The 21888-nt window shown below is 38.0% G+C and overlaps 1 protein-coding gene across 2 annotated transcripts; it reads right to left on the minus strand.

The window, feature by feature from the left end:
* Positions 1 to 2125: 2125 nt before the first annotated feature.
* On the minus strand, positions 2126 to 18113 carry manba (mannosidase, beta A, lysosomal). Of its 2 annotated transcripts, XM_062996011.1 has the most exons (18): positions 17788 to 18113; positions 16197 to 16291; positions 15979 to 16084; positions 15367 to 15537; positions 15155 to 15278; positions 14156 to 14325; positions 13912 to 14022; positions 12709 to 12860; positions 11639 to 11756; positions 11474 to 11560; positions 11214 to 11381; positions 10414 to 10632; positions 10167 to 10331; positions 9803 to 9947; positions 5534 to 5676; positions 4458 to 4718; positions 4235 to 4330; positions 2126 to 2916 (listed from the first exon to the last, which is right to left on the minus strand). In XM_062996011.1, the coding sequence occupies exons 1-18, from the start codon at positions 17986 to 17988 to the stop codon at positions 2821 to 2823; spliced, it is 2628 nt and encodes an 875-aa protein (XP_062852081.1). In that variant the 5' UTR covers positions 17989 to 18113; the 3' UTR covers positions 2126 to 2820. The 2 variants fall into 2 exon arrangements, with proteins under 2 accessions (XP_062852081.1, XP_062852080.1); XM_062996010.1 differs by lacking the exon at positions 2126 to 2916 and having other exon boundaries at positions 3116 to 4330.
* Between the last annotated feature and the right edge of the window lie 3775 nt (positions 18114 to 21888).

Consider the following 21888-nt stretch of genomic DNA (forward strand, 5'->3'; position numbering starts at 1 on the left):
GTTTGCATGTTCTCCCCATGTCTGCGTGGGTTTACTCCGGGTGCGCCGGTTTCCTCCCACAGTCCAAAGACATGCAAGTGAGGTGAATTGGAGATACAAAATTGTCCATGACTGTGTTTGATGTAACCTTGTGAACTGATGAATCCCAAATGACCAAACAAACTCTAGTTTAAGTAGACAACAGTCCAAGAACACAAATCTGCTAAAACCTGTTAGAACCAAAGTGTTGTTGTTTTTTTAAAGAAATGGAAAAGTGTTAGTAAGTAAGTACAAGTCAGCTTAAGTGCTTAGTAAAAAGGTGGGTTTTTAATCGTTTTTTAAAGATAGCAAGAGACTCGGATGTTCGGACAGACAGAGGAAGTTCCTTCCACCACTTGGGTGCCAGTACAGAGAAGAGCCTTGATGCTTGTCTTCCTCTAGTCCTGGGTGGAGGATCAAGTCGAGCAAGACTAGTGGCTCGGAGGTTGCGTGGTACAGAGCGGGGTTTGATTAGACCGTGAAGGTAACTTGGGGCTGGTCCATTTTTGGCTTTGTAGGCAAGCATCAGAGTTTTAAACTAAATGCGTGCAGCTACAGGAAGCCAGTGAAGAGAACGCAGCAGTGGAGTGATGTGGCAGTGTTTAGGTTGGTTAAAAACCAGGCGAGCAGCTGCATTTTGAATGAGCTGCAAGGGTTTAGTAGTGGACATAGGAGCACCTGCCAGGAGGGAGTTGCGGTAGTCCAACCGTGAGATTACAAGTGACTGAACCAGAATCTGAGTAGCTTCCATGGAGAGAAATGGTCAGATCTTCTTGATGTTGTAGAGGAGGAACTGGCACGATCTTGTCATGTTGGCTACGTGAGGAGAGAAGGTCAGCTGGTTATCCAGGACGACACCAAGGCTTCTTACCTTATCAGATGGTCTGATCTGGGAGTCATCAAGAGAGATGACTAGGTCCGGGGTTGGAGATTGGTCTCCAGGAATGAGCCAGAACTCAAAAACTTTATTTTTCCTCAGTAACAGTGTGACCAGGCCTGAGGCATGAACATGAGGGACTTCATTGCTTTTGGGACTAAACTGCACATTTTCAGTAGACAGTTTGTAAAACAGACCGAAATGTAGATGTGGAAAAATATTGTACTTAAGTAAAAGTAAAATTATTGCTTTGATGAATTTTTACTGAAGTACGAGTAAAATTACTAGTCTAAAAATCTACTCAAGTAAAAAGTAACTCATTTAAAATGTACTCAGAGTAAACGTTACTTAGTTACTTTTTTAACAGAAGGAGGGGTGTCTCTCCTGTGTACTGCACACAAGACAAGTGGACACACAATAGTTGTTTTTAATTAAAATCTAATAGACAAAAACATGTTGTTATAAAACGGATAGTTCGGGTCCTAAAATCTGATTGGCTGAGCCGCGTTCGAAGCCGTTGTAAAATCCCCGATAAACGCACACCTAGGACCACCTCACATCATTCCATATTAATACGCCACTGAATAGAAAAAATTAATGTTATTTTCGCCCTCATGTTGCCTAGCAACACTGTTAATCGAACTATTTTGCGTCGCGGAAGAATGCTTTATTGTAAGTTTATACACAATAAATACATTTATGAATTAAACATTGTTGTATTTATTATATTTTATGTTGACCGCCGTTTTATAAAAGCAATAAGCCACTCGAGACCATGCATTACTGTTATGATTTTAGCACGGGGAAAGAAGTTTTAGGCACTCCGCTTCGCGTCGTGCCAAAAACGTCATCCCCGTGCTAAAATCACAGTAATGCACGGCCTCTCATGGCTTATTGCTTTAATACAACATTTAAAACATTTAGGGATGTGTAATGTGTCATTTTAGTACAGACCATCCCATAAAACTTTTTCAAACTGTACAACCACTGAAGTTGGCATAAATTGTGGATTTTATAGACCAGCCTTCTTTTCATCACCAACAAATACCAGTCATACTGCAAATCCATAACTCAAAACAAGGTTACAAGTGTTGTGGCTTTCACTAAATGCAACTTTTCACTAGACACAATTATTTATTTATTTTTAATCAGTAACGGATGTTATTTAAAATGTAGCGAATTACAATTCTTAATACAAAACATACTTAAGTAAAAGTAAAATTACAGGTTGTAAAATCTAATTTAAAAAGTACAAGTACACAGAAAAACCACTCAATTACAGTAACGCGAGTAAATGTAATTCGTTACTTTCCACCTCTGCCAAAATGTATGGGCCTATGAAATTTTCATAAAAATAACTTATGTTCAACTGCAATAGCAGGAAGAGGAGGTGAAGAAGGTGAAATCATTTCTGGACCATTACCTCACCATAAACACCCTGAAGTGTTGTCACAAGCCAGATTGGGCCAATTTTTATGTCAGACCAGAAAACATATTTTACATCTTAACTGTAAAATTTTTAATAAGCTGGTCCCTTCTGTAGCATCAAATTCCTGTTCTTGGCTGACCGGAGTAAAACCAATGTTGTCTTTTGCTTTTGTATATTTAGTACTATACTTCATAAAAAACAGAAACTACATCTCCAAAATAGCCACTAATTTCTCTTAATGTTAATTAATTTACTTATTTATTAGGATTTTAACGTCATGTTTTACACACTTTGGTTACATTCATGACAGGAGAGGTAGTTACTCTTTACACAAGGTTCATCAGTTCACAAGTTCAATGTCAAACACAGTCATGGACAATTTAGTATCTCCAATTCACATGTCTGCATGTCTTTGGAATGTGGGAGGAAACCGGAGCTCCCAGAAGAAACCCACACATACACGGGGAAAACATGCAAACTCCACACAGAAAGGACATCAAACACAGGACCATCTTGATGTGAGCCACGGTGCCGCTCCATTTCTCTCAATAAATGAACAGAGCAGAAAACAAACTGTTTTATTTAAGTTTACCTGCATTCAAACATCCAAGACAAATAATACAATATCAAATATCAATATCAAAAATAAGTGTGCTAAGATTATTTACATTGAAACTATATGAATAGAGCAATTTTGCATGTGGCTTTTTCAATTTAAAATGCTTTAGATGAAAAAGGCAGTTGAGTTTAGATGACAATGTTTGATGTCAGTATAAAAAGACAGTCCAATAGGCATTCAAAAACAACAAAACCCTCTTTTACTTATTGTACATTATGATGACTTGTATACCAAGTCAAACAAATACATACATCTAAATAATTCTGGAAAACACATGTACTTGGTAATATTTAGGTTGCATCTGTTCAACTACAGTAGTATAGCAGTCTGGTCAACTTAATTGTATCAGTAGGAAATGTAATAGCATCACTAGTTTTAAATTAACTAGTCCTTAATAAGTTAAGCTCACTTAACAGACTAGCTAATCACATTAATAAAATGATAGGTTAAAATATAATTTACATGAAAAAAAATGTGATGCTTATGTGTTTTTCATTGTTTCATCATTCTTAGGTTATCAGCTTGTAACTCTCAAGTCCATTCTCAATTCGCTTTACTGGTATTTATTTTAGATTATTAGAAAAGACATATTGCACATAATGCTGTCCTTGTTTTTTCCCCAATGACTTAGTCTGCATCCAATTACATAGTACTACACTAAGTAGTATAAACATAGCAACGACACTACTGGTGAGAGAACAGTTTGGCATTGCATTGAGTACACCAAGTGTGGTCTGGGATGCAATTCTCTGTGAAAATCAGATGCAGGGTACAGGCACTAAAGAACCTGATTACTATGTTATATATGTTTTAATTCAGACAAGGTTACAATTTGCACATCTGATTGACATTTTCAAGATTATTGAAGTGCCTATTAGAATGCCAAGCTGAACAGTGAGATTATAACAGTTATTTAGTTTTTAAAAAAAAGATTGACTGGATTTAGAGTTATGTAGTGCAAGTATAGCATGTTTCTGGAAGGAAGTCCAGTTTTCTATGTATTTTTATCAGACTGTTAAAACAACAATGGTGATACAGATTACACTTGTAAATGCACCCAACATAGCCATAAAATACATGCCTGCTCTTTTACACATTTTCACACCACACGTACACATTTGCGCGCACACACACACACACACACACACACACACACACACTCTTAGTAGATATCCCTGAGGGAAGTGATGTGCAGTTTGGCACTAAAGTCCTTAACAGTGATGGGTTCCCATTTGGTGAAGTAAATAGTGTACTCCTCAGAGATCATCAGGAAGCCATTAGAATCAAATACCCCAGAAATGTCTTCCACATCCAGCCAGACAAACAGCGCAGGATACAAGCAGTGCAGATTTATCTTGATCCTTCCCCCAGCATCCTCCAAGGTAAACTGTACCCAAGAACATGGGATGGGGAGAATTTCATAAATCACGTAAGTACACGTGTGGGTAAAGTACAGTTTGGTAATATAGGAAACTTTTTGGCAATTAGTATATCAGCCAGAGTGTAAACCTTACCGTGATGTTGGGTTTCTGAATGCCCTCAGCATCTCGTGGTGAGATGAGGAACAGGTCGTTAGAAGGACTTTCCACACCATCTTCAGAGCTACTGAGTTTAAACGTGACAACACACGACTGCCGCGTGCAGTTCTTACAATTCTTTAGTAGTACGGAGATGGGATGCTGGAACACCTTGGTAACTCCACCTGCTTTTACCACAGCCTGATCAGACTCCAGAGAACACTGCGGAGTAAAGCTGTTCCAACGATACAACTTTACCTTCAGGGGGCCAATATTCATAGAGCAAGCCAAAGCAAAAAAACAAAGAAAAAGTAAGCTATTAGAGCTTTTATAAACAATCCTTTTATTTAAAATTTAAAATTGTGCTTTAATAAATTAAAATCCCCTTTTAACATTTACTGTTGCAATCAGAAATATTTAACACACAAAAAATAAGGATTAGGAATATGTTTAAACTTGTAGAGCTAGATTTAGCTATAACTGAATTCTTTATCAGTTGGATGATACAGCAAATTAACAAAGAAAATGAATGTAGTATACAGTGATGTAGTATTTAGGAGTAGCAGGATATTTTCTTACTACTTCCATGTCACAATTGCACACACACACCCCCCAACCCCTATATAATACGGTTGATTTTATAACCTACTCCTACTTAGATTACAACATAATGAAACCATTGGGAACTCAATAACAAACCTCAATCTGCTTAAATTGGATGTGTTCTATAAACATCACCCAGAGATTTCAAGGTGTTTAAGGTGTGTTGCAACCATGGTAAAAACCAAAGAGCTATCACAGAGATCATTGTATTGCACCAAAAAGACAATGGGTATAAGTAGATTTTTCATGTATTTTTTCCCCAGTTTTCCTCCCAGTCTAGTCGTATACAATGACTCGACTGCATTTTGCTACTCTTACTGCTGCAGACCTCTACTCTTGACCAATGCGGGTTAACAGCAAGAGTAAAAATGCATGTGGGTGCTCTCACAGAAATTTTTAGAGTGTTATCTTTGTGGCAGAGACTTTTTGAATCAATAACAGAATGACAAAATGCATGCAGGTGCTCTTACTGTAGTTTTCAGAGTGTGATCTTTGTGGCTGTCAGAGACAGCATATATCAGCAAGTTGTCGTCATCCTCCACCCCCACTGATATGAGAGCACTGAAGAAGCGGACAGCCAAGTAATGAAGCATCTTCCACTTGCCACCAAACTCTAAACAAATGCATACAAACAACACATAACAAAATGTCCTTTATTAATGTGATTGCACCAAGGGCAAATAAGTACTCGTAAAAGCAAAAGTCTTAAGCAAAAGTTTGGACACCTTTGGTCAAATTCAATGCTTTGTTGATTTTCTATGTACAAATCTTTTCTAAATCAATGTTTTTTAAAGTCGTAAAAAAGAACGTAAACAAGTCACATCCTTTCATGCCTTCTTTTACCACTCCTATGCTAATTTTACTTAGCTCATCCTGTCATGACCTCCTTCAGACCCCAAAGTTTCAGCTCACATCTTGACATGTCTGTCAGATCTCACTATGGTTATCAGCTCATTATTTGAAACTTAACCCTGGTAAGACCAAGCTGATATACAGTGGTGTTCAAAAAAATAGCAGTCCAACACCATTAACCTGATAAATCACTGTTTTTAGTAAAAAATTACTTGAAAGTGTAGTAGAGTAATGAAAACAAAACAAACCCAACAATTAGCACATGCATGCTGCTCATTCTGAGTAATCGAAGCATTGATTGAAAGGGGGTTGTTCAAAATAATAGCAGTGAGGAGTTCAATTGGTGAAGTCATTCATTCTGCAGAAGAACAGGTGTCAATTTTGGCCCTTATTTAATGTAGGAGGGTGGCAAATGTTGCACAGGTTGGTCATAGCGCGTTTCCTTGTGAAATACTGGGTAAAATGGGTTGTTCCAGACATTGTTCTGATGAACAGCGTACTTTGATTAAAAAGTTGATTTTAGAGGGAAAAAACATACAGAGAAGTGCAGCAAATTATAGGCGGCTCAGCTAAAATGATCCCAAATGCCTTGAAGTGAAAACCAAAACCTGAAAGACGTGGAAGGAAGGTGGAACTACTGTTTGAAAGGATCGAAGAATAGCCAAAATGGCAAATACTCAGCCAATGATCATCTCCAGAAAGATCAAGAAACATCTGAAGTTACCAGTGAGTACAGAAGATGATTAAGTGAAGCCAATTTACCAGCAAGAACTCCTTGCAAAGTCCCGTTGTTAAGAAAAAGACAAGTCCTGAATGGGTTAACATGCCGAAGAACACATTGACTGGTCCAAAGAGAAATGGCTCAACATTTTGTGGACTGATGAAAGCAAAATTGCTGCTTCTGGGTCTAGTGGCCATAGACAGTATGCCAGACGACCCCTGAGCACTAAATTCAAGCCAAAGTTCATTGTGAAGACAGTAAAGCATGGTGGTACAAAACTATGATATGAGGATGTTTTTCATACCATGGTGTTACGTCTATTTATCACATACGAGGGATCATGGATCAGTTTAAATATATCAGAATACTTGAGGAGATCATGTTGCCCTATGTCGAAGAAGAAATGTCCTTAAAATGGGTGTTTTAACATGACAATGACCCAAAACATCTTGGTTACAGACAAACAAGATTGAGCAAATAGAGTGACCAGCCCAATCCCCTGACTTCAATCTCATAGAGAACTTGTGGGCTGATATCTGAAACGCGTTTTTTTGAGGCAAAACCCAAAATTGCAGAAGAACTGTGGAATGTCGTCTAATCATCCTGGACTGGAATACCTGTTCAGTTGGTCGACTCCATGAAACACAGATCTCGGAAACAATTGTTATGCCACTAAATATTAGTTCAGTAATTTAAAGTAAAGTGAAACCTCAAAAAAATTTTTCAGTTTATAGATAATTTTTGTAAGTTTTTAAAGAAAAATGCTGGCACTGCTATTTTTTTGAACAGCCTAATATTTATTTTTCTTAACTTTCTGTAAAGGATTAACACAAACTGGCTAAATTTTGATTTTGAAATTTTGATACATTTTGACAATTTTTTGATTTAGAATTAAAAGTGTAGTATTTTCAGTGCGTTTGCATTTATGGAAATAAAAGTTATTATAATGAATTTGTGCTTCATTCGCTTTTTTAAAATCACTGCTATTTTTTTGAACACCACTGTATATTCCTGAAGATCTGTATCCATGTCTCCACCTGGTCGGATCAATTAGTTGCTGCACTACAACCCCTGGCAAAAATTATGGAATCACCACTCTTGGAAGATGTTCTGTCAATTGTTTAATTTTGTAGAAAAAAAATTAATCACAGACATGCCACAAAACTATCATTTTTCAAAATGTCAACCTTCTGGCATTAAGAAACAATAAAAAAAAGAAACAAATATAATAGTTGTGGTCAGTCACAATTGCTTTTTTTAGATCAAGTAGAGGAAAAAAATATGGAATCACTCAAATCTGAGGAAAAAATTATGGAATCACTCTGTAATTTGCAGTTTAAAAACAAAACATCTGCAGCAGATTAGATTTGCTAATTATTCTTCAGTTTAAAAAGAGTGCTTACACCTCGGAGAGCTGTTGCACAAAGCAGATTGTCATGAATCGTGGTTCCAACACAAGATATGTCAGTTGAAACATCGTAAATCATTGTGGAATGTCGCAAAAGATGTTGGTTGTTCCCAGTAAGCTGTGTTTAAAATCTGGACCAAGTACAAACAAAATGGGAAGGTTGTAAAAGGGAAGCATACTGGTAGACCAAGTAAGACATCAAAGCATCAAGATAGAAAACAAAGCAATATGTCTTGAAAACAGAAAATGCACAACAAAACAAATGAGAAACAAGTGGCCGGAAAGTGGAGTCAATGTCTGTGACTGAACTGTAAGAAATCACCTAAAAGAAATGGGATTTACATACAGAAAAGCCAAACAAAAGCCACCATTAACACCTAAAAAGAAAAGAACAAGGTTAAAGTAGGCTAAAGAAAAGCAATCGTGGACTGTGGGTGACTGGATAAAAGTGATCTTCAGTGATGAATCGCGAATCTGCATTGGGCAAGGTGATGATGCTGGAACTTTTGTTTGGTGTCTGTCCAATGAAATTTATGAAGATAACTGCCTAAAGAAAACATGTTAATTTCCACAGTTGTTGATGATATGGGCCTGCATGTCGGGTAAAGGCACAGGGGAGATGGTCTTCAATAAATGCCAAAGTCCACATTGAAATTTTGGACGCTTTTCTTATTCCATCAGTTGAAAGGATGTTTGGTGATGATGACTTCATTTTTCAAGATGATAATGCATCTTGCCATAGGGCAAAGGACGTGAAAACTTTCCTTCAAGAAAACATATAATGTCAATGGCATGGCCTGCAAATAGTCCGGATCTCAATCCATTTGAAAATCTCTGGTGGAAATTGAAGAAAATGGTCAATGACAAGGTTCCAACCTGCAAAGCTGATCTGGCAACAGCAAGAGACAGTTGAAGGCAGATTGATGAAGAATACTGTTTGTCATTAGTTAACTCCATGCCTCAGAGAGTTTAAACCATTATAAAAGCCAGAGGTGGTGCAACAAAGTAATAATGGTGCAGTGTTTTCTAATGATTCCATAATTTTTTCCTCAGATTTGAGTGATTCCATATTTTTTTCCTCTACTTGATCTAAAAAAAAGCAATTGTGACTGACCACAACTATTATATTTGTTTCTTTTTTTTTATTGTTTCTTAATGCCAGAGGGTTGACAGTTTGAGAAATGATAGTTTTGTGGCATGTCTGTGATTTATTTTTTTTCTACAAAATTAAACAATTGAAAGAACATCTTCCAAGAGTGGTGATTCCATAATTTTTGCCAGGGGTTGTAATTTACTGGCCTCCTGTAGCTGCCTGATATTAATTTAAAATAATTATGCTTGCCTACAAAGCAAAAAGCAGACCAGCTTCAACCAAGCTTAGAAAAGTTATCAAACCAGAACAGCTGGGTCTTTCACCATCTTAATTAGACGACTAAAGACCCACCGCTTTACCAAGTACCAAGTTTACCAAGTTAGTAACTCTAACCTTGCACTTACTAATGTCTTTTTCTATCATCTGATATATCTATACTTTTATTCTGAAAGGGTTTCAGCAGTCAGAAGAAACACTATTAAAAGTCAGAAGAAACACTTCTGTAAGTAAATGCTGTAAATGCATTCAGAGTTTACATTCACTTTGTTAACAATTAATCTGTTTGTTAATATTAAAAGCATTAAACACAATGATATGCTAGAATCAGAAATAGGCCCGTTTTGTCTGGGCCCATTCCCTTATGTGTCTGTGTCTAGCATACTAACCTATTGAGGCCCATGAGGGTGCTTGCCAAATGTCGTTCAGTTGCCAGTAGAGGGCACCCATGGTGTGACCTTCACCATCAACTATGTCACTGCGGCTGCGCAGATAGAATTCTGTCTGCGCCTTCACGCACTGTGCCTGCATCACCTGCAAACCAAGCACATTCTTTTGCTTTTTATAGGAGTTTGGAGTGTGTCAGTGGGAATCTAAGACCATTCTGTCAAATAAGTTTTTGTAAGGTTAGGCACTGATCTGGACAACAAGGCCTGGTCTACAGTAGAATGTCATGTAGAACTTCAACTTTGCCAGACAGAACCCAGTGTTTATCCCCAACACTAAATGTGTGTGTGTTGGGTGTGTGCTTACCTGGGTGATGTATATAGTATCTTGATATTTCTGCACTGGATCAGTGTTGTTAGGAAGAATGTAATGTAGACCTGCTTGCAGAAGCATCTGCATGTTTCCAAACTCATGATGCTGTCGATGATTTGAAAACTCACTGTTGAAATTCCAGTCTGAGGCCACTGACACCTGGTAGGACAAAGTACATCTATAACATTCATACATACACTCAGAAACATAGAATATCTACCAGTGTGTGCGTGTGTGTTACCTTACTGAGAGTGGACAGTGAGGGCCAGGACTGGAAGCCATACTCAGAAGCAAAGCGTGCACGGGGAAATGTCCTCCAGTCCCAACAGTCACTAAGGTAGCTATAGAAGTGGACATCTCCATAATGAGGGTCATAGGGGTTCTGGGCCACCCAACCTTCTTTCTCAGACTCCACTCCATTGGTTGGGCTAGACACCAAGAAAGGTCTTGTGTTGTCCTCCTTAAATAAAACACCAATAAGGTCTTTCAGCATCAAAAGATAGTTGTTTATGGTACAATAAATGGCCAAACGTATGTGTACACCTGAGATCTGGTCTTTCAGCTACACCCATAGATGTTTTAAATCAATTATATACATTGTATGCTGCTTTGCAGTTTGGGGAAGTTTATAAAATATGCTTTAAAAATTAAAAGTCCCATAACTTTCGTACATTGCGACAATGTTTTTTTTTCCCAATTCATGTGAAAAGGGGTGTCCAAACTTTGGAAAAATGAAAAGAAGAAAACATATTTTTACACCTGAAATAGGTGCCTGACACTCTGGTATCACAGTGGTAAATTAAGCTGGCCCACTACCGTTGGGATCAGGGTTCGAATCCCCAGCTGTGCCGTCAACTGGTCGGGCATCTACATACAGACATGATTGGCTATGTCTGAGGGGGGATGGCAGAGGTCCCAAGATGGATTGCCATGTTGTCCAGGGTGTGTTATCGCATTGTGCACAAAACCCACTGTGACCCTGACCAGGATAAAGCAGTGGTAAAACATGAATGTGAAATAGGTGTCTATGTATGTTTGTACCTGCGATACAATCTCTTTAATATTCTCCACATACAGATTGACATAGTCCTTTACATAGCGGGGCTTTTCAGCAGAGGGAATGAAAAACCAGTTGCTCGCTATGGCAGCTTCATTCTCATTATTCCCGCTCCAGATGACCACAGATGGGTGTGATTTAAGCCGTCTCACCTGAACCACACAGTGTGACTCTCTTAATTTGATTGTTAAATGCTAAACACAAATCTCAGATTTCTACAGCTTAAACATGAGGATTTATGTACCTGTTGAGTGACCTCCTCTCGGACTGACTTGATAAAATCCTGCTCGGTAGGATATAATGCGCACGCAAACATAAAGTCCTGCCAGACCTGAATCAGATACACAGGATTAATAATCAACAATTCTTCACGTATAGAACAGACCCAGAATCTTGTGAGATTAAGTACCATAATGCCAAGCTGATCACACAGGATGTAGAAGACATCTTGCTCATAGATTCCACCTCCCCACACTCTCAAAACATTCATGTTTGCCATTTGTGCAGACACAAGCAGTTGAGTCAAACTTATACACAGACACACAAATATGAGAATTTATCTCATTAAAAGTGTAAAAAGTACTTTTTTTTAACCAGGAATTGGTTTGTTTTATAAGTAGAGATGCATGAGTACCGATACTAGTATCGGGTATTAGCCCGATACCGCGCTCATTAACTCGTACTCGTACTCGCAAACGAGGCTCCGATTCTAAACATCCGATACCTTGTGCCTAGTGCACGTTGCTGCGTTAACGCAGGGATTTTCAACCTGCAGTGCTTGTCTGCAAACCTTCAAAATAGAGCTAACAGCGAAGATAACCGGTTACAAAAGCAGCGACCGCTGTTATAGGACGTGTTTGTGTTCAATACTCTGTTCACAGTGTCGATACAAGTGATTTAGGAGTCGACTCATTTTAAGCGCAGTTTCTTTTCTCAGTCATCTCTCCGTGTTTACTGTTATAATGAATGATGCGGTTGTAAATAAACACCAAATACTACAGAACATTTTGTGTGACTCGCTTACATTATAAAGCTCAGGCTTAATTATACTGGTTATTACCACAGAGCGGGAGCCGACTCAGAGTCGTTTACGATTTACCGAGGTGAACCACGAATGTATGTGCTGATAGAATCGGCTCAGATGGGATCGGACTGTATTATCCTTTTAAAGTAAATATTTCAATCAGCAGAATCGCATCGCATGTATGATGTGCACAACGTTAATTACGTGCGTTTATTAATGAACGTTAACGTTAGCTTGTCAGAAGCTTTCTCAATGATGTCTGTGCGGTGTTTTTTTTTTTTTTACAATTAGTGATGGCAACCCAAGCAACTACACTATTCCATAATGCTCCAGATTGCATCATTCTAAATAGGTATCGGTATCGGCGAGTACAAAAATACATGTACTTGTACTCGTACTCGGTTGGGAAAAAATGGTATCGATGCATCCCTACTTATAAGTGATAGGTTTCTCACTTGACTGCAGTAGCCTGGTCCTGGAAGGCATGTGCTGGTATCCAGTTTGAGCCTTTAAGAAAGATTGGTTTCCCATTGATACGAAAGTAGAAACTAAGGCCCGGAGAAGAAGGGATGGGTTCCTGTACCAACTCCACAGTACGGAAACCAATCTGTACCACGAAACAAAATCAGACATGTTGACACTCAGAAAAATGATATATATACAGAAAAATCATCTAATTTACTAGCTTACAAGCAATTAAAATGTGAACATGCCCGAAATTAAAACAATTGTAAAATTCTTTATGCGAGCACACCAAATATGCTTGCAACACTACAGTTGTATATAAATGCAGGGGAAAATCATCCTACAGGAAATAATAGAAAAACTGAATTAACATGACTCAATTTTTAGTAGTGGCCACTTCTAAATAGATTGCAGTCTAAATTAAAAGACAAAAACATGGCTGGCGTTTCAAACCACATATAGCTGCTACAAAATAATACACCACTAATAGCAAGGTTACCATTTTACACACTATGTAGTACTGTACATAATGTGCTGTTCCCGAAGCAGGCAAGCTTTATTTGAATTTTGGTGATGTTTCCTTTTTTTTTTTTTTTTTTCAATTTTTCTCCCCCCTAATCTAGTCGTGTCCAATTACCCTGATTGCGTCCTCTATACTGATTCGACCCTTCACCGCTGACTGAGGACGCCTCTCAACTGACATACGCCCCCTCCGGCACGTACAGTCAGTACAGACTGCATTTTTCACCTGCACAAGTCGAGTTCAAACACTGACCAGCACTGTGTATGGAGGGCCACACCCCCATCAGCATTATTCCTCAGCCCTGTGCAGGCGCCATCAGTCAGCCAGCAGGGGCCGCAGTTGCACCAGTTATGAGTACCTATGAGCCGACTTCTTTTACCCTCTAACCCTGAACAACAGCCAACCGTTGTTCATGCTGCCGCCCAGGCCAGTCGGAAAGGCAGAGCTGAGTGCACTCTGGTGCGCTAGCGTACTTTACCACTGCGCCACCTGAGCAGCTGGTGATGTTTCCTTACATAGACAATAGAATACATGCACTGAAAAATAATTACTAGGATAAATTCGAGTTGGATCTTCAGTTATATATGACTGTGCTCTTTTAATGAGAACTAAAATCTTTAGACAGTTGTTAATATTCAAATTATGTGTAGATGTTAAAAAACATATTTACCAGTCTATCTGCCTGAAATTTCTCTCCACTATCCATGGTGACATCTATTAACAGTTGCTTGAGAGGTTGTTGTCCATGACCGAAGGGCCACCACAGATCAACTGTAACATTCTTTAAACATACACATTACATGAAAGTTTTATAATGTACTAAAACAGTGATTCCAATGAGACTAACGATGTTATTATGCTCTGTGATAAGTCTGTTAGCCTCTGACCACTCTAAAAGCATCTGACATCCTTACCTGGTTGATCTGGAGGATAAGTGATGTGTTGCTCAGCCCTGGTACAAGTGAAATTGAAAATTTTGCCTCGGACTGTAATTTTGGAATGGACAAGCGGACGACACCCTTTGAGGCTAGGGTTACATCAAAAAACAACTCCACTTTCACAGTCCAGCATGAATGGACAGCATCTGGAGAGACGCAAATGGTTTCAAAAGGGTTAGGATTCTAAAATACAACAGTATGATTAGGGATAATGGAAGCAACAACATTGGTAAGCTCAGACCCGGTTTATAATTGTTGAACAGTTTTATTAGGCCACTCAACCTTAAACCCAATCCATTAAGCTTTTGAGGACAGACATATGATGACAAGTTTTTACAGCAATCACATGAGCTTTTGTGGCCATATAATAGTTTTTTTTTTCATAATAACACAACAAGACTGAGTAAATCTAAAAATGCAGTAATCTAACAAACTGACTTGCTGAATCCTATAATAGTGCCACGTTCTTTAGTATGATGTGCTCTGTTGCCAGTGATTGACAATGGAGATGCCATGGCTGTATGTTAGTTGTCAGCACCTGCAACTGGTGTGGTCAAGTACAATAATAATTAAGGCTGAGTGTTATTTAATGACCATAAAATGTGGCACTTTTCTTTGGCAAGGTCTGTGAATTTAAGCACATTTTCCTGTAAATTTGGTAGGGCCCTGCTTATTAAAACAGGTGTCAGTTTGTCCTTGTAACATGTAAGAGCTTTCCTGTTTCTACACACAAATGCAGAACAGTGTAAAAAGATGGGTACACATGGTGGGCTGGAGTTGTTTCTATTTAAACAATCAGGATGTCTTACATGGGATAAACAAGATGTTTATGTGCCTTCTGCTGCCAAACAGACTTTGGTAGAACCAAATTTGCAATAGGAAAACATTATAATACACAATGGAAGTTTTGATCAGGAGCTATTGTACTCGTCTTTAATTCAGCCCCTATTTAACAAGATCTGAAATCAGATGTACCATATTTTGGACTGGTGCTGAAGCTGATCAGCCTAGAGTTGTTAAAAAATTCAAGTCGAACACTCTTCCAGACCCCGAGTGTTGGGAAAGATGGTCCCCAATCCCAACTGAATGAGCTCTGTGCCTACAACACACAGACACACACACAAACACACAATAAACATAATATAAAATTAGAATAGCCAAGATTAAATATGAAAGATATTTTTTACCTTTCGAACAAAGTTTACATGACACTCTCCTTTCTGTACAGATGGAGGGCATTCTGGGGGCACAGCATAAGCTGTATGAGTTTTACGCCTCTCTGATGCATAGGTCACTGCTGACATAAGCCACACCTCCAGAATATTGATATCCTTAAATAATCCAGACACTTCAAAATCCTGAAAATGAAATAAAAGGCAACAGATACTTTGGCTGTTTCTGTATGTACTGTGCGTTTAAAGACTTATTTTCCAAGACCTACCAGTTTTGCCAGAATAAATTAACACCACACAAACATGGAGCACTAGGTTATGGCTAAAGAGGTCAGAAACCAGGAGGAATGATGACAGCTCTGATGGCTCAGGCACACCTGTTTAGAACTAGGATTACAGATTGTCCTCAGATGTGACATTTGGTGTTAGTCTTGAAACAGACAGTGCTGCTAGTGATAGGAAGTGCAGGAAAAAGGCTACAAGGCCAAATTGAAAATGGCCTTACACAGAGGTAGAACAATGAGCAAGAACTCAATAATAAACAGGTTTACCACTTAACCTAAAATAAAAAGTGTAAACCTAGACTGGCAACCGGTTCAGAACAACTGTTACTATGAGTGTACATACATATCTCTGGAACATGTTGTCCGTCTTTCCAATAACAACTCCATTTAGTGAAATAGTAGAGACTGTGTCCACACCTTCAAATACCAGAACAGCTTTCTTACTCGCTCTGTTAAAGAACACAGTAAAATACATTCATTCATCATAATCATACTGCCAGTAAAGTGCAGCTGCTGAAAAACTATAGCCTAAAGAATGTCTAGTGAAATAGCAATACATACTTAACATTGTCAGGCACAGAGAATGAAGTTGTGTAAGTCCAGTTGTCTAGAGAGATCCATCTGTAGGCCAGATCATTAAACCGATAATAGGGATCCTGTGGACATACCGAGAGATAAAATGTTGTTTCAAACATTTTGATACATACAGATAGTAAAAAAAACATGCAATAACTAAGGGACAGTCAGGTTTACCATAATTAATTTGAACAGCCTAAAGGTCAGGCAAGGTTTGAATGTTTTAACTGGTATATAGAACTGAAAAGTGTTTACCATACATATGGTTACATACACTAATCAGCAATAACATTAAAACCACCTCCTTGTTTCTACACTCACTGTCCATTTTATCAGCTCCACTTACCATATAGAAGCACTTTGTAGTTCTACAATTACTGACTGTAGACCATCTGTTTATCCACATGTCTTTTTAACCTGCTTTCACCCTGTTCTTCAATGGTCAGGACTCTCTCAGGACCACCACAGAGCAGGTATTATTTGGGTGGTGGGTCATTCTCAGCACTGCAGTTACAATGACATGGTGGTGGTGTGTTAGTGTGTGTTGTGCTGGTATGAGTGGATCAGACACAGCAGCGCTGCTGGAGTTTTTAAATACCATGTCCACTCACTGTCCACTCTATTAGACACTCCTACCTAGATGGTCCACCTTGTAGACGTAAAGTCAGAGATGATCGCTAATCTATTGCTGCTGTTTGAGTTGGTCATCTTCTAGACCTTCATCAGTGGTCACAGGACGCTGCCCACGGGGAGCTGTTGGCTGGATATATTTTTGGTTGTTGGACTATTCTCAGTCCAGCAGTGACAGTGAGGTGTTTAAAACTCCAGCAGCACTGCTGTGTCTTAGCCACTCATACCAGCACAACACACCACCACCATGTCATTGTCACTGCAGTGCTGAGAATGACCCACCAGCCAAATAATACCTACTCTGTAGTGGTCCTGTGGGTGTCCTGACCACTGAAGAACAGCATGAAAGGAGGCTAACAAAGTATGTAAAGAAACAGATGGACTACAGTCAGTAATTGTAGAACTACAAAGTGCTTTAATATGGTAAGTGGAGCTGATAAAATGGACAGTGAGTGTAGAAACAAGGTGTATTTCCATGTGGATTTTATGTGGGCAGATTTTACAGTTCTGGTTGATCATGGACTTTATCATTTCATCAGAAATTCATCAATCTGATACTAAGTACTAGGTAATGTTTAAGACTGTTATGCAACATTAGCTTTATGAATTTATAAATTGTAATGATTCATTATTATGTCAGGAAGAAAATGTGGTGCTTTGGGAATAAAACATTGCTTTAATTGTTTTACAGGCCTATGAATATAGGTTTCTTTTCTATAGTCCATTACGTAAATACCAGTTTGTTTCTGAAAGACATTTTAGTAGGTATATTTTTTGAATCCTTGTTACTTCTTAGTTAAAATTTTGCTTGATATTTAAGTAAACATTTGTGGATAGAATCCTATACGCATTTTAACAGGTGGATTTATTTTCTCTGTGAGTTTGAACAGACCTTGAGTATTAAAGAAATGACCTTTCTGCTAAGGGGACTGGATCTAATAAATACCTGAATGAGCTGCTGTTGTTGCAGAGCTGTATGAACACAGCCAGGTACTTGTGCTTTCAGTGATAAGGAGCCATTAGAGTTGTGCAAGCTCCATGTTCCATCCAGAATAAAAGTATTCACACCCACACTGTCACAACTCACTCTGCCTCCAAACACCAACAAAACCCAGCAAAACAAAGTCCGTACAGCGTCGTTCCTCATGGTTCATGTTTCACTAAAACACACAGAGGTAACATTTCCGTCGTGTTTATAGCTTTATACAGACCAGTCTCGTGCTTTTTTAAAGTGTAAAGTTCGAATAAAAAAACGAATAAACAAAGTGGAACTTCCCGGTTCTGCTTAAATCACACGCGCTGTCAGCTGATACAGCAACACTATGGCAATTGTGTATTTTGAATGTCGTGAACACGCTTAAATAACGCACAAGTAGACTGCGCGAACTGGCGCAGCCGAGAGGGAGTCAAATTAAAAGACAACAAAGCAAAATACATGAGTCATTCTATAATTTGGGGTACATTCCATGTCCTATGATAATAATTATATTTATTCTAACTATTTTCTTTAAAAATGTCATATTTTACCTATTAATGGAAAACATGTTGTAATATCACAAAAACATTATGTGCATCCTATGCTTCATTTAGCTTGAAATTTGTCATGATGTTCCTTAATGAACAGTTTTTGCTGTGTCTGTTTTTTAAGTTGAGGGTGCCTTGGTTTCAAAATAATGATTAAAATTATTAAGGGCAACAATATCTGTTTTTTTATTTATTTCAATAGTTTAAATACTAAAGAAAAATAATATTTTTTAAATTGAGTTTCTCTTTTAAATAATTTAAATATATTTATTTATTATTGTCCGCAAAAGTTCTGTCACCTATGTTACTAACAGAACTCCACTCAGCAACTCAAAAATGGTTTGTTCTAAAACTATGTGACCAGCATTACATGATATCATTTTTCTCTGTGGAGGGCATATTGAACAAACTGTGGTGAATGTCCTCTTATTTTTTTAAATATTTTATCTATAATAGAACATTGTCAATGAGTATATTAATTGACCGTCAATTATGTTACATACATTGTTATGGTTAAATTTTTTTTTATAATTTTAATTAAAATGTATGTTCAAATTAGACATTACTCTGTTCAAGAAATGACATGTGGTCAGCCAGGCAAGGTCTACCACTGAAGTTATGGGTCAAAATAGGGAAATTGTCAACTATGTTACCTGTCAGCTAAGTTACCTAGTAGTCTACATCTACTTGCCCTTTTAAATAAAATAAAAAATAATTATGTTTAAGCTTTGCAACTAGTGGATGTGTTACACTAAAGGAATATATTAACTTGAACCACTGATTGTTCTGTTGAGAAAGAACATTGTTTTTGTACTTTTTGGTGATGTGAAATGTACCCCAAATTATACAATGACCCATATACTGGATTGTTGAGACACAATAACTATTTTGTTCGATTTGTTATCTTTACTATTTGTTTGACAATTTAAACAAATTAATTTTGTCAAAAAAAATTATTTTTTCTTATGCCCCTTATACATCTAATATACACTGCCCTGCCAAAAAAAGGTCACACAATCTAATATTTGGTTGGACCGCCTTTAGCTTTAATGACGGCACACATTCGCGGTGGCATCATTTCCACAAGCTTCTGCAATGTCACAACATTTAATTCTGTCCAGAGTTGCATGAATTTTTCCCCAAGATCTTGTATTGATGATGGGAGATTTGGACCACTGCGCAATGTCTTCTCCAGCACATCCCAAAGATTCTTAATGGGGTTCAGGTCTGTACTCTGTGGTGGCCAATCCATGTGTGAAAATGATGTCTCATGCTCCCTGAACCACTCTTTCACAATTTGAGCCCAACGAATTCTGGCATTGTCATCTTGGAATATGCCAGTGCCATCAGGGAAGAAAAAATCCATTGATGGAATAACCTGGTCGTTCAGTATATTCAGGTAGTCAGCTGACCTCATTCTTTGGGCACATAACGTTGCTGAACCTAGACCTGACCAATTGCAGCAACCCCAGATCATAGCACTGCCCCCACAGGCTTGTACGGTAGGCACTAGGCATGATGGGTGCATCACTTCAGCCGCCTCTCTTCTTACCCTGATGCGCCCATCACTCTGGAACAGGGTAAATCTGGACTCATCAGACCACATGACCTTCTTCCATTGCTCCAGAGTCCAATCTTTATGCTCCCTAGCAAATAGAAGCCGTTTTTGCCGGTTAGCCTCACTGACAAGTGGTTTTCTTAAGGCTACACAGCTGTTTAGTCCCAATCTCTTGAGTTCCCTTCACATTGTGCATGTGGAAATGCTCTTACTTTCACTATTAAACATCCCTGAGTTCTACTGTAGTTTTTCTACCATTTGATTTCACCAAACGTTTAAGTGATCACCGATCACGATCATTCAAGATTGTTTTCCGACCACATTCCTTCCTGGAAGATGATGTTTCCCCACCGTCCTTCCACTTTTTAATAATGCGTTGGACAGTTCTTAACCTGATTTTAGTAGTTTCAGCAATCTCCTTAGATGTTTTCTCTGCTTGATGCATGCCAGTAATTTGACCTTCTGAAACAGATTAACATCTTTTCCACGACCACATGGTGTGTCTTTCGACATGGTTGTTTAACAAATGAGAAGCTACTCACTGCATCAGTTAGGGTTAAATAACTTGTTGCCAGCTAAAACATAATCACCCATGCAGTAATTATCCAATGGGAGGCTCTTACCTATTTGCTTAGTTAAATCCAGGTGGTGACCTTTTTTTTGGCCAGGCAGTGTATTTTGTTAGGCTCCCCACCAAACAACCAGCCCTGTAAATTCTTCTCCAAAAATAAAGCACTAAACTCTCATTTAGCAAGATGTACTTAAAGGGTGGAACTGGCTTTTTTTTTTTGCAATAACAATATAAAATCTTTATAATGTATTTACAAACACATCATTTTTTTGCTCCATATCATGTTTACCAGGTGCATAACAGTTTTAAATTTGTTTGAACTCTATTAGGCCCATGTATTGTTTAAGATTAGCGATTGCTGTGGGCAATTATTTGTACATTGTTTTTCCTGCTGTACTGAAATACATGTTTTTGTCAGCTACCGACTGTCCAAACAGCTTCCCTCAGACCTTTAAAAAAAAATTTTTGGGCTAAATGTGTTAAACTACTGTATTATCTGTACTAGTTTTTTCATATGCTACAGTTTTGGTAGATAATATGTACAAATGTTGGTATATTGCTTTATGGTACACCTGGACTCAAAAATCTTTTTTTTATATGGATCATTAACATTTTGAATGGATAATTTAGGAGTAGGCTACTTGTTCCAAAATACTGAGGCAATCATGTCCAGTATTAAAATTATTAGTGGATGATTTCTGAAAAAGTGAAAGCTTTAATACAGTGGACCCCTGAGTTACGAACGGTTTACCATACGAACATTTTGGGTTGCGAACGATCTTTCTCAACTTAACGTACGAACAAATTTCGGATTACGAACTGAAATTCGCGAAACACGTGACGTCACAAACAAGTTGACTCCAACCGTCTCTCTCTCTCTATATATATACAGTGAGCGAACATTCGGACAGCGGACGTTTCTTGATATTTTGTAAAATTCTATATTAAAATGTCCCCAAATAAGGTGCAGAGAAAGCGTAGTGGTGAGAAAATGAAAAAATCTATTACATTTGTTGTTGTATAATTACTCCTGCCAGTAGCTGTCACTGTGTATCAGATAGAGGGGACAGTGAGTGAGAGAGAAGAAGGAATTCGGCTGAGTAAAGTATTCTTTCTTTCGTGCAATTACACCTACAAAATACAACACTATTGAAATAAAGAAGGAAATAATAGAGAAATATGAGAGTTATTGTTGTTTCTGGTAGATACATTTTATAAAAAAGGAAATGTATTATGGTGTATAGTAAAGCACACGTACTGTACTGGAATGTGGTGTGTGTTTTATGTTCAGTACAGTACTACTGTGTATTGTTGTTTATTATTGTTTATTACAGTAATGTATATTCTATAATTTGAGATTAAAGGGAAAATATACTGTACTTGTATTTATAACA

This window comes from Trichomycterus rosablanca, chromosome 5 (assembly GCF_030014385.1).
Source record: "Trichomycterus rosablanca isolate fTriRos1 chromosome 5, fTriRos1.hap1, whole genome shotgun sequence".
Taxonomy (NCBI): domain Eukaryota; kingdom Metazoa; phylum Chordata; class Actinopteri; order Siluriformes; family Trichomycteridae; genus Trichomycterus; species Trichomycterus rosablanca.

Bases quoted from the DNA above. Each gene is read 5' to 3' on its own strand.
- manba (XM_062996010.1), bottom strand. From the start codon at position 17,988: ATGAGGAACGACGCTGTACGGACTTTGTTTTGCTGGGTTTTGTTGGTG. The intron at 11,757-12,708 runs GTGAGAAACCTA...TCTGTGTATAAG, and splicing joins GACCAGGCTACTGCAGTCAA to TTTGACTCAACTGCTTGTGT. The intron at 11,561-11,638 runs GTACTTAATCTC...TATCTGATTCAG, and splicing joins GTGATCAGCTTGGCATTATG to GTCTGGCAGGACTTTATGTT.